The sequence below is a fragment of the Balaenoptera acutorostrata genome, chromosome 6 (assembly GCF_949987535.1).
Source record: "Balaenoptera acutorostrata chromosome 6, mBalAcu1.1, whole genome shotgun sequence".
In the NCBI taxonomy this organism is placed as follows: domain Eukaryota; kingdom Metazoa; phylum Chordata; class Mammalia; order Artiodactyla; family Balaenopteridae; genus Balaenoptera; species Balaenoptera acutorostrata.
Genome location: NC_080069.1, coordinates 98,000,409 through 98,016,748, shown reverse-complemented (window position 1 = coordinate 98,016,748; position 16,340 = coordinate 98,000,409). Strand labels below are relative to the sequence as shown.

At 35.5% G+C, this 16,340-nt stretch overlaps 1 protein-coding gene across 7 annotated transcripts in view; it reads right to left on the bottom strand.

Annotated features, from left to right (window-relative positions):
• The window catches only part of FKTN (fukutin), an 86,756-nt gene that overhangs the window by 57,852 nt on the left and 12,564 nt on the right, over nucleotides 1–16,340 (bottom strand). For 5 of the 7 annotated variants that reach the window (XR_009008639.1, XM_057548618.1, XM_007178253.2 and 2 more), the window contains exons 2-4: nucleotides 15,551–15,737; nucleotides 4,462–4,521; nucleotides 469–672 (exon numbers count right to left, since the gene is read on the bottom strand). Coding sequence is in view for 6 of the 7 variants with exons in the window: in XM_057548618.1 (XP_057404601.1) it covers nucleotides 469–672; nucleotides 4,462–4,521; nucleotides 15,551–15,655 (369 nt within the window). In the remaining variant the exon portion in view is untranslated. The remainder of the gene's footprint in view (nucleotides 1–468; nucleotides 673–4,461; nucleotides 4,522–15,550; nucleotides 15,738–16,340) is intronic. The other 2 variants (XM_007178256.3, XM_057548620.1) reach the window with 2 other exon arrangements.

Below are 16,340 nucleotides of genomic sequence, written 5' to 3'. Positions count from 1 at the left end.
ATAACTTGACATAAAAGATGGCTCTTCAGGCAATGGCTGAAAAAAGTCAGTTTTTAAAAAGGTACAAAAAAATGGTACTCTCATCTTTTTGTGGTGATAATAAACACCAGTATTAGTAATTAAAAAAAAAAAATAGACAGTGTCACTATGATACCCTGGCGCTACAACAGCTACCTTGTGAGGATGAGAGAAATGCAGAAAGAATTTCAGTGATGCACATGCTGACTTCAGTGGACAGCACCACTAATACCAACAGCCACCAACATTTTAACCTCTTGTTATATCAGAAAAATAAGTCCCCTATTTGCTTAAGCCACGATTGTGTTTTGTTACTTATTGCTGAAAGTATTCCTGATACAATTTATAAAAGTCTTTATGAAAATTTTAAAATATTTTACAGTTTAAATTGGTTTAATCCCATACTGTTTTGTAAAAGACACTCCATTATCTGAAAGCAAATCATCTTACCTCATTCTTCCATAGGTGATACTGTAGTGCAAATGCAGTAAAGTCTCTTGGAACACAGAAAAACTTGCATTCTGAAGCGGAGCCATGAGAAGCATTCTTGACTTGTTCAAAGTTTTTATTAATCAATTCCAGAATCAAAGGATCAATAAGGAACACAGGTACATTTTGACTGGATGTTAGCATAATAAATTTTTTAACTGTGCGCTGTTTGAGAGGAAAAGAATCCCCTTAATTCTTCTAAACCAATACAATAATCTATCTTATTAAATTTTTATTCATTAATTTTATAAGGATATCTAGACTGCTTACTCAGTAGATTGCATGCTTATTATTTTGCTAAAAAAAAAAACCCACAAATAAATAATACATTGTCCCTGTTCTCAAGAAGTACAGAGTCTACTGAGGAAGAAGAACAAATATTTACAACACAATGTAAAATATGCTGTAGTAAAAATATATGCAACATATTATAAAGTACAGAACAATAGTTACTAATTAACTGTACATCAAAAGGATAACAAAATCTTCATAGAGGAAGTAGTATCTGAAATGAGAACTTTGGGCTTACAAATTATTCCCTTGGTAGTAGCTAAATCTTTTCAAGCAAAAGTGGGACAGGAAATACCAGCCTTTTCAGTTTTTAAAAATCAGTCATGTCAACCTTTCTGAAACCAAAAATCAGTTGTATGTGCCACTTTCCTTCGTATTTGAAATACTGCTAAATAATCTTGCCAGTCAAAAGACAAACTAAAATACATCGCCTGCCTGACCATTCCTATCTACAGTTTGATTTTCTAATAATACTGTAATACTTAAAAACATAATTCTGTTGAGCAGTAAGCAGAACACCCTACTGAAAAAATAAATTTCAAAATTAGAATTGAAACAACAATCACACTTAGGAGTAAATAATACCTAAGAGTAGTCAAGATAAATAGAATAACTGTAATACATTATTGCTTAAAAGCCTACTTTAGTGAAAGCAATAATGATTTCAAAGGGACGTATGCCATCAGAAAAAGATGTTTCAGGGAATTAAGGATAAATTCTTATTTACAAAATCTGAGGAAACTTATAAAAACATATACAAGATAAATAAATAGATTAGAGTATCAAGAATTATAAAAATTTTAAAAATGAGATAAACGCAGGAATCAGTCTCTTATCCTTTGTTTTTACTGTAGAGTATTATGCAAATACCAAGAATATAATAATCTCTATTCTAGAGGAGTTTATCATCTCTTAGTGGGAAAGCCAACTAAGTAAAAAGTTAGAATAAACAATTATGCCCCAAAATTCAATAACAGATGAAATGGACAAATTTCTTTAAAAACATGATTAAGAAAACTACCACACGATGAAACAGGAAATCTGACTTGCCCTATAAGTATTAACAAAACTGAATTTGTTATGTATTAAAAAAAAAAAACCTGCCATCAAAACAACAACAAGAAAAAACTCTATAGACTCAGATGGTTCACTGGTGAATTCTATCAAAGCTTTAAGAAGAAATAATACCAGTGTACAAAAACTCTTCAGAAAACTGAGCAGGAGGAAATCCTTCCTAACTCATTTTATGAGGCCAGTGTAATCCTAATAGCAAAACCTGACAAAGACATTACAAAAAAAGAAAATTATACACCACCATCCCTCATGAACACAGATGCAATAATACTTAATAAGATACTAAAAAATCAATTCCTGTAGTTTTTAAAAAAAGGACCAAAAAAAAAGGAAATATCATGACCAAGTAGGGTTTACGCCAGGAATGAAAGGCAGCATTTGAAAATCAATCAATAAAATTCACCATATCAACAGAATAAAGGGGAAAAACTCTATGATAATTTCAACACAAAAAAGTATTTGACAAAATTCAATATCTATTTATGATTAAAACCTCTTAGCAAATCAGGAATACAACACTTGTTGAATTTGATAAAGATTATGAACAAAAAAGTCTATTACTGAATTGTAGTTCTTCATTTATCCTTGATATCAATCTTTCATCACATATATGTTTTGCAAATATTTTATAATCTGTGGCATTAGCTATTCATTTTCTTAATGGTGGCTTTTGATGAGCAGAAGTTTTAAATTTTGAGAGTCTAATTTATCAAAATTTTTTTCTTTCATGGCTATTACTTTCTGTGGAATAAAAGAGGAAGAAAGGGTTTTGGAAGAAAGATGATGAGATGACAGATACTAGTACATATAAGGTGCTTAATAAATGTTTGTTGAATGAATCTCTTTCAGCTTGGTGTTTGTTGAATGAATCTTTCAGCTTGATGAACACACAGCTTCATTATGATTATTAATATAAATATAGATTAGGGCAGGGTCAAGGAGAGATTCTACAACTCACCTTCTAAATATGCCTTCCAGGTTGTTATCAATGCAATCATCAAGGTTCCCAGGACATAGATGTCCAATTGACTCTAAATCCAATTAATTCTTAATCAACATGACTATTATCATCTGACCTTCAGTAATTCATTTTGTTTACAAGAAAGAAAAACGTCTTGTTGAAAAAAGGATACAATGAGACTATAACAGTCCATTCTTCTACAAGGGCTTGGCAGGACATGTTCTTAGTGAAAGGCTAGTTCCTCATAATCATCATATTTTCTCTTCTAAGCCCGTCAACTTATCTGTTTAATAACTCATTCTAGGATTTTATCAGCGTTCAGTATCACATCTACTGATCACACTTCACTTTTTTGTTCCTTCTAAAATATTAGAACAAAAGTATTTTAGTACTACTTCTCCCTTCCCTATGACTTTGCAAATATTATATGGAGTGATTTTCAGAACCCTGCAATGTAATTAACAAAGAGAACTCACTGAATGTAGTAAGCTGCTCCGTAATTTTTTGCTCATTTATCTTGGAAGTCAACCCTTTAAAAAAAATCTGTTATTTTCTCCCACCTCAAGGGTCATTCCCTGAATTAAAAAGATAGGGCTTCCCTTTCCCCTCAGACTACCCTAAGTTCACAAAGCAAAACTGCTACTTTTAATAAATTAAAAGTTTACATTGATACTTCTAGACCTGATAGTTGAGGAGCCTGATATAGGATATCCCAGACTTTACTTTTTAAACAATAGTTCAAATCCAACTGGTATCAGCAATGATCTAAAATTATCACTACTTTATAGCTGCTTGGTGATTTGAAAACTCACTTCTAATCTAAAGCCTCTCATGTCTCTGGTTAAAGAGAAGCCAAAGATTGAAGTGAATCCACAAGAAATAACTAGTCATATCCAATATGTATGCTAACAGGATAAATGTAATTTTTTAGCATTGTTTTTCATTCTAAATTTGATTAGAACAAAGTAAGAAAATATATTTTATAAATTTTATAAATGTACAGGCTGTGAAACAGGGATTTATTGTACATATTGCTAGTTTTCCTTATCTTAGAAAGAAAGTATGGGATTCCCTGGTGGCCCAGTGGTTAGGACTCTGTGCTTCCACTGCCGGGGGGCTTGGGTTCGATACCTGGTTGGGGAACTAAGATCCCACAAGCCCTGCGGCACAGCCAAAAAAATAGAAAACATGTTGAATAGATTTTTACTCCTAAACTCCTATTTACTAGGTAAATTTACTAGGTAAATAGGTACTCCTATTTACCTTCATTCTTGGTTCAATTCTGATTCACATACTTATTCACTTGGGGAAGCACCACAGCTCAGTGAATGAGGATTTTGGAGGCAAGCAGTTAGAATCTGGACTTATTAGCCAACCACCTTCATCTTTCTAAGTGAATTGAGGATAAACATATGTACTGACTTCTTAAAGTTTGCATAAGGACTAAATGAGATACTGCATGTAAAGCACTTGGCACAGGGTCTGCCTCTTCCTTTCTATCACCTACTACCTGTTTTCACAAAGCTAGCTATTATCATTGTCATCATTCAACAAATACTTATTAAGTATATAAATGAATGAACTAAATGGACACGGCAATTGAGGAATTTCTTGATCATCATACATACCCACTGTGTGCCATCAAATCCAATTCGGCTTCCTTTGGATTTTGATAAACCAGCTCCATTCTAGGAAGATTAAAAAAAAAAAAAATTGTAGTGAATTCAAAGCCCAGCATGCAACGTTACATTTAGGGTAGGTATGAGAGTCAACCTATATAACTGGTTCATAATCATTAAAAAGCATTATCTAAATACCTATTTTCATACAGTCATGAGCTAAGAATTCTACAATTACATAATACAACTACCCAAGATGAAAAACACTGACGGATTGCTATAATTTAATTAAGTGCCATCACTTAATTAAATAAATATGGTCAACATCTCTGAACCAATTAATTTCCATCAATGAATAGTAAACTCCTTGCTATCTCTTTAGTGTTTATCCATTTAGCTCCATATCCCTAACTTCAGCTTACCTCCACACGCTGAGTTAGTGTTTGCAGACCTTGGCAAAGTGATAAGAAAGTATAATAATAATTATTGAGCAGCTCCTAAGTGTACTTCCACATATGAATTATGTATTCTCATCTATCTCGCATAACTATCCTGCAAAGTAGGCATTATTATTTCTGTTCCACAGAGAGCTCCAATGCCCACACTTTTCATAACATACATCATACTTGCAAATGTTGAGTTATTTTTTAAAGAATATTTTTTAAAACATTCAGGTCTAGAGAATCAGAAGGAAAAAAGCATTATCAGTTTTTCATCTGTTAATCATCAAAACACTTTGAAAGTCACAGGAGAAAGAATGTCTGATGGTCTACAGACAAAAGGAAGAATGTTTCAAGCTCAAAGAAGTTTCTTATGCCTTGAATGTGCTCTTTATCTGTTAGGTGGAAGGATTTTGAAAAGCAGTAAGAATATCCTCACCCTGAAAATGAAGTGTGTTCCAAGTTCCTAAACAGGAGACTCATTTCCCCATTAAACTGTAAACTCAAGGGCAGGGACCAAATCCAATCCACCTTTGTATCACCAGTATCTAGCATAGTGCTTGACAACTAGTAAAGTGCTTAATAACAGTTTGCTAATTGGAGGGAAGGAAGGAAGAAAGATACACTGAGTGATTAAGGTAGAACCAGAACTGGTCTCTCCTCACAAGCTCTGCAACTTAAACAATAACATTTTAACACCAAGGAATATTTCTCTAGGATTCAGCAAGTGCAGTCCTGGTTATATGTCCAAAGAAAATGAAAACACTTATTCGAAAAGATACATACATCCCAATGTTCATAGCAGCATTACTTACAGTAACCAAGATCTGGAAGCAACCTAGGTGCCCATCAACAGATAAATGGAAAAAGATGATGTGGCACATACACACACACACACACACACACACACACACACACACACACACTGGAATACTACTCAGACATAAAAAGGAAATCCTGCCATTTGCAATATGGATGAACCTAGAGGGTATTATGCTTAGTGAAATAAGTCAGACAGAGAAAGTCAAATACTATATGATATCATTTATATGTGGAATCTAAAAAATAATGAATGAATATGACAAAACATAAACAGACTCATAAAGAACAAACTAGTGGTTAGCAGTGGGGAGAGGGAAGTGGGGAGGGGCAAGATACGGGTAGAGGATTAAGAAGCACAAACTACTATGTATAAAATAAATGAGTTATGAAGATATATTGTACAGCACAGGAAAATATTGCCAATATTTTATAACAACTTTAAATGGAGTATAATCTACAAAAATATTGAATCACTATGTTGTACACCTGAAACAAATATAATACTGTAAATCAACTATATTTGAATAATAAATTAATTTTTTAAAAAGAAAATATACCAAGGATATTTACAAAACAACATCAGAGGCAGCTTTGCGATCCTCATCCTTGAAAAAAGACTGCAAATTCTATAATATAGCCACTTGTTGTTCACCATAGCCCTACATTAGTAGATAAGACTAAATTTCTGAGTTGTTTAATTTGTTTTCTCTGTTGGATCACTCCCATCAGTATACAAATATGATATTATTTCTCCTATCTTAAATAATTAAAACAAAAAACCCGTCTTGACTTCTCTTTTCCCAACTAACAATTTTCTGTCCCCCTTTACAGCAAAACTCTTAATGGGTAGTCTATTCTCACTCCCTCTAATTTCTCTCCTGTCATGTACTCACTTGAGCTTAAGTTCCCTCTGCCAAGTATTCATCAAGTTCACCAGTAACCTCCATATTGCTAAATCCAATGGTCAACTATGAGTTCTTGTCTTATTTGATCTATCAAGAATTATTTATCACCTCTGCCTCACCTAAACACTTCATTCACTTGGCTCTCAGGATCCCCATACTTCTGGTTTCCTGCTATTTCTCTCCAGCTACTCCTTGGTCCCATTTGCTACTTCTTCTCAGCTCCCTGACATGTTGGAGGGTCCCAAAGCTCAGACCATGAGATTTTTCTCCTTCTCTTTTTACTCTATGTTTACTTCCTTGGTAACTCATCCACTCATAGCTTTAAATACAATCTATATGCTTACAACCCCCAGTTTATATTCCCAACCACATCAGTCCTTTGTACTCCAGACTTATATATTCAAATGTCTATTCACCTTCTTCATTTGGATGTCAGATAGGCATCTCAAACTTAGTATGTACAAAAAAACTCCTGATCTTCACCATTCCTCAAACTTGCTTCCTCTAGTCTTTCCCATCTCGTTAAACAGCAACTTCTCCCTTCCAATTACCTAGGTCAAAAATACTAGCGTTGGGGCTTCCCTGGTGGCGCAGTGGTTAAGAATCCACCTGCCAATGCAGAGGACACGGGTTTGATCCCTGGCCCGGGAAAATCCCACAGGCCGCGGAGCAACTAAGCCCGTGTGCCACAACTACTGAAGCCCGCATGCCTAGAGCCCGTGCTCTGCAACAAGAGAAGCCACAAAAATGAGAAGCCTGCGCACCGCAAAGAAGAGTAGCCCCTGCTCGCCGCAACTAGAGAAAGCCCGCGCACAGTAACAAAGACCCAATGCAGCCACACACACACACAAAAACCTAGCGTTATCCCTGATTCTTGTCTGCCTTTCATACCCCACATCTAGCCCATCAACAAATCCTGATAACTCTGCTTTCCATTTCTCACAAACTCCACCACTAGCTCCTGTGTCCAAGCCATCACCATCTCATGTAAATTACTAGAAAAACTTCTAACTGGTCTGTTTCAGCCCTTGCCCCTACAATCTGTTCTCAACAGAGCATCCGCACTACTACTTTTTATTAAAAAATGTCAGATCGTGTCACATTTCATCTCAAAACCTTCCTAGAGTTCCCAATCTCATTCAGAATAAAAGCCAAAGCCTTTATAATGGCTTACAAGGCCATAAAAAATATAGAACTCTCTGACCTTACCTACTATTCTCCTCTCTCACTCCTCTACAGCCACAGTGATCTCTCTGCTGTTTTCAAAACTGCCAGGCAAGTTCCTGCCTCAGGACCTTTGTGCTTCCTTTGGTCTCTACTTAGTGTACTCCTCTTCTAAACATACACATAGCTCATTCCCTTTACATAGGCTGTTTCCTCTATTTGTAATGGCCCTCCCATCCTTCTTTACGTGGAGAACTCCTACTCATCCTATAAGACCAACCCAAAATATTATTTTATCCATGAAATATTTAATCATAACCTTCCCAAACAGGTTATTCAGCAGTTCCTCATTCCCTGAAAACTTTGCACTTATCTAAGCTCAAAGAGTCAAGGATAGGGACATAAGAGGATCCAGTTTTATAGGGCTTGAAGATTATACAATTTTGGTGGTCCTTTTTCAGAAAAAAAAATGCAAAAAAATACCTATTGCAAACTTTACAAAAATACAGAGTTTTGTAACATATTCCTAAGGCTCCTCCAAGAGCCTTGGAAGTGAGGGGAGCTGCAGTTTAAATTTCATTATCTTAATGGTTAATCCACCTCAGAAGGAACAGTTAATGGTATGCAGTGGCTACAACTTTGCTGTATAGGAGGAATGCAGTCACTATCAACCGATGACCCTACAAATGGAGAACCAAGAGAATAAATAACCTGGCCTCTTTCCTTCTGGTCTCCAGTCTCCAGCTGATGCTTCCCATTGGCTGAACCCAAACAGAAAATAAAGAGCAAGGGAACTCAGCTAATGTAGTCCACAGAGGTCAGCCTCCCAAGGCACAGAGTATGGCGAGGAGAGGACCTGGAGAGGCAAACAGAGACTATCCACCACACCATGGTAAGAAGTTGGGATCTTATTCCCTAGGTATTTTATGCAGAGAATAACTTGATCAGATCTGTATTTAAGAAAAATAACTCTGACGGCTGTTATTTTTGCCAGACGAGCATTACAAAGGGTAGAGATAAAGAAGAGTTCTTAAGCTATAAGTAGTAAAGTAGGCAGAACAGTGTTTTATGATGTGTGATTTGAAGCAGTAACATATCATATTGATGCCATTTGTTTATATGTCTCTATATATTTCTTTTCCCCTTTCCCCTTCAACCCCAAACTCCCCCAATTTGTGGGTTCCTAGGCAGCAAGGACTGCACTTGATTCATCATTTTGTCTCATAGCCTAGTACTGTGCTTAGCACATAGTAAACCCTCAACAAATACTTGACAAATGAATGACTGAATGTTCTAAAAGAAAAGCCATAGGGTAAAAGTCAAGAGGTTAAAAATGTCTAAAGATATTCTGAAACACTACCTATGAGATATTTGTGTTGAAAACTTAAGTGAAATGAATAAATGAATGGAGAGATAGAATCAGATCCCAAATAGGACTGGTAGAAACAGTCTGGTGGCTACTGAACTCCACTGATAAACAAATCAAATTAAGATATGCCATCAAAGAAAAAGCATTCAGGAAACAGAAGTAAAGATTTAAATGATCCTGTCATTTTTTAAAGATAGTAGCCAACAATCAGTTTCTTACAGACACCAAAAAACAATTCTTAATTCAGCATGATAATTAACCATGCCTATTGGACCTAATGGTAATACTTTAAAGAAATTTTGTTAAGTCTTCAATAACTGGTGGGAAAGCGGTGTTTCTTAATAATCAAAGCTGCTTGGCCAGAAACTTATACAGCCTAAAGTCTGGGAATAAATGAAAAAAAAATTTAAATATCCTTTCATTCTAATGAAAGAAATTCTTTCACATCTCTCCTGGATAATGGCAGGAGTGGCGGGGTGGGGGGAAGGATGGGAAGGGGGAACAGTAGCATTTATCAAAGTTTACCATACTAGATCAGACTATCAAGCATGATATTCTTTCTCAGCAATGACCTAGACATTAGCCTTCAGAACAAAACGGAACTAGCCAGAAGTCAAAGAAGATCTAAGAAAAATCATGCTTCAGTAACTGATGAACTGAAAACACTTCAAAAACCTGTTACACATGATCTAAATGGTTATAAGATTAATTTCCATTTCTAATAATGGATTATGAAATTGTTCACTGTGAATGACTACTGCCAAATTTGAAATCCAAATTCCCCTTTCAACTCCTTCCCCTGCCTTCTAACCAAACACACACAGGTTACTAAATATAATGCAAAGAACGATATCACAGCACAGAACACTGTAAGTGGCCTTCTAGGTAATAAGAATAACTGATTACTACAGGCAGCGGTGCAGCTTACGGTTGTTAAGTCAAGAACATCATTAAGGTTTGGTTCACTCAGTGCTTTACACAAACATGGTTCATTGGCTTTGTCTTCTTTCCACTAAGGCATCAATATTTTATGACTTTCAATTGGGATGCAGAACTCCTTAAAGCTATCTCATTTCATATCTTCTTATCAATGTTATAGTATTTTGTTTGAACACACTTGTATTTACATGTTGGAATAGCCCTATGAGTGAAGACACAAGCTTTAGGAACTGAACTTAGCAATCTTTTTTTTAAAATGTATTCTTTTATTTATTTTATTTTTTATTTTTATTTTATTTTTTTTTTAATTTTTGGCCGCGTTGGGTCTTCGTTGCTGTGCGCAGGCTTTCACTAGTTGCAGCGAGCGGGGGCTACTCTTTCGTTGCAGTGCGTGGGCTTCTCACTGTGGTGGCTTCTCTTGTGCAGCACGGGCTCTAGGCGTGCTGGGTTCAGTAGTTGTGGCACATGGGCTCAGTAGTTGTGGCTCATGGGCTCTAGAGTGCAGGCTCAGCCAAACAACTGAATGAGGGTTCAAACTCAGGACTATCTAGGCCCAAAACTCAAGAATTACTGCTGTTACCACTTCTATCAAATTTTGAGTTCCTTGAGATTAGGACCTGTGTTCTATTTATCTCTGTATTCCTACCAAGTGCCCTTTATGTAACACATAGTCAAGAAATACAGACTGAATGAGCAACACAGAATCATAATCACACTATCCTGTTAGACTCAGTAAAAAACAATGAACAACTGACATTCCCTAGAGGGTGCTAGAGACAAGTCCAAGGACTGGAAGAGTTTGTATTTCAAAGACTTGGATGGTTGTTACGGAATCTGAAGAGTGAACTCTATCCATCAATGGAATTTTACCAGACCCAACAGATATAATCTGTTAGTTCCTATCTTCAGTGCTATCAGATAACTGGATTATTCAGACCTCATTTAGGAGATCACTGAAAGACTAAACTTGCATAACCAGCTAGGGTCAAAAGGAATTCCATGGTGAGGCCCAAGAAATAGATAGACAGAAGTAGTCCTCCTTAACTCCAAGAAAGTAAATAGCCCTTCTTCCCTAACCAATGATAGATATTGTATTTCTCTCTATTGAAGAGCCTGAAAAACTCTGTAGTCCTAAACATTTACTACACTAGATATGGGCTGGGGATCAAAGATAAAACCCATTTTTCATCCCTGCCCTAGTTCTAATACATAATCTCAAGGGTCTCTCTAAATCACCTCAAAGTTCAAGGATGACCTAGAATCAAGGTTTTTATGTTGATGATTCTGACCTATTAGTTAGTATTGATCAAGGCTACTATTATGTACTCTTTTGCCAAATCAAACAAATTTGATTGAACTAAAAATCATTTTCATGTGAACTTTCTTTATTTATCTACGATTATCCCCCCAAAATTTTGTTCACTGAGCAAATGAGGAATACAATTCAGATACGATCAATAAACAAAGTTCACAAAATTCTGGGTTCTCCTCCTATGTCAGAACAATCTGTATTAGATTACTGAGGGTGCATCTGTACTTCCCTAAAGTTTGAGTTCAAAAACATTGTATGTAAGTAAAATCTTGAAGTTTAATAAAAAGCCAAAAGTTAAAAGTTTTTCCACAACAAAACTAAAAAAATTTTTTCCCCTACTTTATTTATTTATTTATTTATTTTTGGCTGTGTTGGGTCTTCGGTTCGTGCGAGGGCTTTCTCCAGTTGCGGCAAGCGGGGGCCACTCTTCATTGCAGTGCGGGGACCGCTCTTCATCGCGGTGCGCGGGCCTTTCTCTATCGCGGCCCCTCCCGTTGCGGGGCACAGGCTCCAGACGCGCAGGCTCAGCAGCTGTGGCTCACGGGCCCAGCCGCTCCGCGGCATGTGGGATCTTCCCAGACCAGGGCTCGAACCCGTGTCCCCTGCATTAGCAGGCAGATTCTCAACCACTGCGCCACCAGGGAAGCCCTAAAAAATTTTTTAAAGTTGGTAGCTTCAGCAGTTAGTCTAACCCTATTTTTAAATAAAGCTTTTTTTTTTCCTGTTAGTATAGAGAAACTACTTGTATTCCTTACAGAGTATCTTACCTTCACATTAATAATATATAGGAAACATTTATTGTCCCATTAGCATCTGTCCCCAATTAAATTATAAATATAGAGAGGAAAGAGACCACTTCCCAATCACTGTTTATCACCTTAGCAAAATGCCCAACACATGACTTTTAAATAAAAGTTTCTAAATTAATGAGTAAGTTTTAAAATTCCATCTTAAAGAATGCAAAATTACTTGCCTAGGAATAGTTTAATATAATTTCCATATTCTTCAATAAAATAAAAATAACCTTTGGTATTTAGAACTTAGATGTTGTAATTTCCACCTATCATTAAAATTAAACATAAAAAACAAGAACTCTAGTACAGATAATGCAAATTTCACAAATTTAATAGTATATAAAGGTTAACTGAACTTTATTTAATTTAATGCTTTATTTTGTTCAAAATATTCTATTTTGTTTAAAGAATATGGCACTTATTACTAAAGCATTTTGTATGCCATGGACTCAATACAACAAATACTATTTTTCATTATAAAATTGAAGATAATAATAATAAAAATAATAGCTAATATGTACTGATCTCTTTCTATGTGACTTGTACTGTTCCAAATGCTTTATGTATATTAATTCATATAAGTTTCACAAGTCTCATAGGTGGTACTGTTACTGTCCCAATTCCGTAGATGAGGAAGTAGAGGTCAAGTAACAGAAGTCAAGTAATTTACCCAAGATCCCACAGCTAATAAGCAGGATAGATGAGGTTTAATCCTAGGCTGGAGATCATGCTCTTAACAACTATGCCACATTGCTTCCCAAGGAAGAAGGTCAAGACAGGAGTTATTTACATGAATTTAACATATAATTAAGATGGGATTTTTAAATTAATGAAGTCATTCAATAAGTGACACTGGGACAGCTGATTAACCATTTGGGTAAAACTGTAAATTAAATATCTAACTCATACCTCATACTAAAATAAATTATATTTTGTATAAAAATTTAAACATAAAATAGTATCTGATGAAAATACAGGTGAATATTTCCACAATCTTGGGCTACTTATGACATAAAAACCAGATGCCCTAAGGGAGAAAGATCTTGATACCTGTCTACTTAGAAATTAAATAGAACACTAGTGTATTAAGGGGGTACATTGTGAATATAAAGGTAAAAGGCAAATTAATAAACTGGGGAAAATATTTGAAATATATATGGTAAATGCTTAATATCCTTAAAACTATAAAGAACAGCTACAGAAAAAGTCAACAACATCAGAAAAATATGCAGATCGGAATAAAAAGAAATTATAATAAAGAAATAAAAAGAACCAAAAAGCATATGGAAAGATGTTTAACCTCATTAGAAAGAAATGGCCCCTAATGGAGTTTAATATCTTTCGGCTTTTGAACATCAAAAATACCAGAAATATAAAGAACAAGGGCTCTTGGGTAGACTCCTCAGGTTTAAATTCTATCTCCCTCACTTAATAATTGTGTGACACTGGACAAATTTAGTAAGTTTCTCTAAACCTCAGTTTTTTCCGCTGGGAAAATGAGGACAACAGGATCTACTCAATTTGTCGTTGTAAGAATTAAATATATGTAAAGTGCTTAGCATAGTGCCTAGCTTATAAGCACACCAAAAAAACGTGAACTGCTATGGCAGACACGATAGGTAAGTTGACCTAACACCCACTCCCAAACCCCTTCTCCTTTGCGATCTCTATTATAAAGTCTGGAAAACCTAACTAACAACAGCATTAACACTAATAGTAAAATCTTGCTTTCCCAGATTTTCTTACAGCTGGGAATCTGCTGGCCATGTCACAAAAGAAGAAGCCTCCTAGAATGCACTATTTCCTCCTCCAGCCTGGACTGTAGCACCAGGGAAATGTCAAGAGAATTTTGGAAGCTCTGGACTGAAAGGTATAAGAGACAAATAACCCTCTATTTGTTTAAGCTACTATTAGCCAAAAGCATCTCAAAAGCATGACACAGATGCCATAATTATTGTTATTGTTATTATTCCCATATTTGGAAAGGGTATAGGAAATCAGGCACACTACTTATCCTTAGGAAAGGTGACTTTGCAATATGTAACAAAATCTAGAATGTACATCTTAGACCCAGAAATTCCACTCTAGGACTTTATCCTAAGAAAATAATCAGCAAAGGGTTGAAGATGAAACACAAAGACATTCACTGGATCAACAGCCAAGACAGCTGGTAGCCTCAGTACTTGTCAATTATTTTAAAAATAATATAGCCTGGAAAGAATGGAGTTAGGTACACCTGTCAGGCCTGCATGTTAGAAACTGGGTAAGTGGGGTAGGTTATCTAACATCTCTGTCAGAGTTTTGGTTTTCATATTTGTAAAATGAGGTCTAGGAACCTCATGTAATAATGCTGCATAATAAACCTCTCTCAATCTTAAAGGCTTAAGCATTTGTTTTCTCCCTCATAGATGTATGAGTCAGCTGGGCAGCTATGTTTGGTCTGCTCCATACATCTAATTCAGGGCTCAGGCTGGAGGTCAGCATCTACCCAGGGCACACTCTTCTCCTGGCAGGTCAGGGGAGCACAAAGGGCAAGTCACATCATACGAGCCCATTTGAAATCTCTGCAAATGTCTATAACATTCCACAAGCCAAAGTAAGTCTCATGGTCAAGCTTAACTAGGGCAGGGAAGTATCATACCCTTTGGGAGGGAAAGGGAAGTAACTGGTTCTGAAGAATAGTTCTAACTATCAAATGATGATACAAACAAAAAAACATATTCCCCCCCCAAAATGTTTTTAGGGTTAAATTAAGCACAGATAGTATCTAGCACAATTCTCAATAATGGTAGCTATTATTATAATTAACCCCAGTGGGAGTGTTTGGCAACTTTTCACAATTCAGCAATACCTTCTCAACTTTGGAATTTCTTATCTGGACTTCTGTATGATCTTCAGAAGCTACCAGATTCCAAATTATTGTCTCTACATCTTTATACCTATAGATTTATAATAAAGGTAAGTTATAATGCTACACTTCCCTGTTAGACACTATATTAAAATATACTCTGTACTAAAATAAACTAATTCTAATATTTTATCAAAATTATTTATCATTGAATTCTTTCCAATGAGTGATGATCTGTTTGGAAAAATAATTTTCACATAACTCTATCAGAAAATTTCAACATCACTGAAACGTGGCACCTCTGACTTTTAGCATGTTATTACAATAACATTTAACTGTAATTTTGAATTGCTTGCCACACTCATGAGGATGAGAATCTCAAAGAACTATTTCTGCAAGGATTTTAAAAACTGTGATTAATTTTATGTACTGCAAAAGGGAAGTATGTTAGGAAAATATACAGCTAAAATGAAGTCTAATAATGAGGAAGGAAGAAAAAAATTACCTTTGCTGATAAATAGTGCTTGTAGTAGTACAACTGAAACAGCAGAAATGCAGAACTTGTCAAAGTTAAAAGCGCCAAAATCACGTTCTTATTGATCCTACTCATTAGTCTGCGGTGCTCCCTTGGTTGTCTTTTGAAAGTAACCCAGTTGGTTTCATCTTTTTGGGTAAGAAGATAATCTTGTTTTCTGTGAACAAAAAGATATTTCTAAAGAGACAAAAACCTGTATTTAATTTTCACCTTTATTAACCAAGAAAAAGTTATCTAAAGTTCAAGAGAACCTTCTTTGATTTGGTAATTTCCTATCCTAAAGAAATAATCAAATATGAGACCACACCTGAAAGAACAAAAAAGTTTATCATAGCATTCTTTACAGTTGCAAATAACAAAAAATATTAATGGGATATCTATAAAAACTGACCAAAAGAGACTGGGGGGCTTCTCCCCCAGGGTTTCTGATTCAATAGAACTGGGGTGAGCCCTCTGAATTTGCATTTCTAATGAGTTCCCAGGCAATGCTGATGCTGCTGAACATACTAAGAACCACTTCCATAGAAAAAAATACAGTTTTTGGTCAAGGAACATCATCTGCATAATAGCTCTTTGTCTTTTGTTATGTAGGATGTGGTCAGTTTTTATAAATATCCCATATACATTTTCAGTTTTCTGCAAGTGTAAAAAAAGCCATGATAAAAATTTTTGTTCTTTCACCTTTGGTCCCATCTGATTATTTCTTTAGAACAAGAAATTTAATATAGTTCTACTTCTTCTTACCTCCTCTCCACTGTTT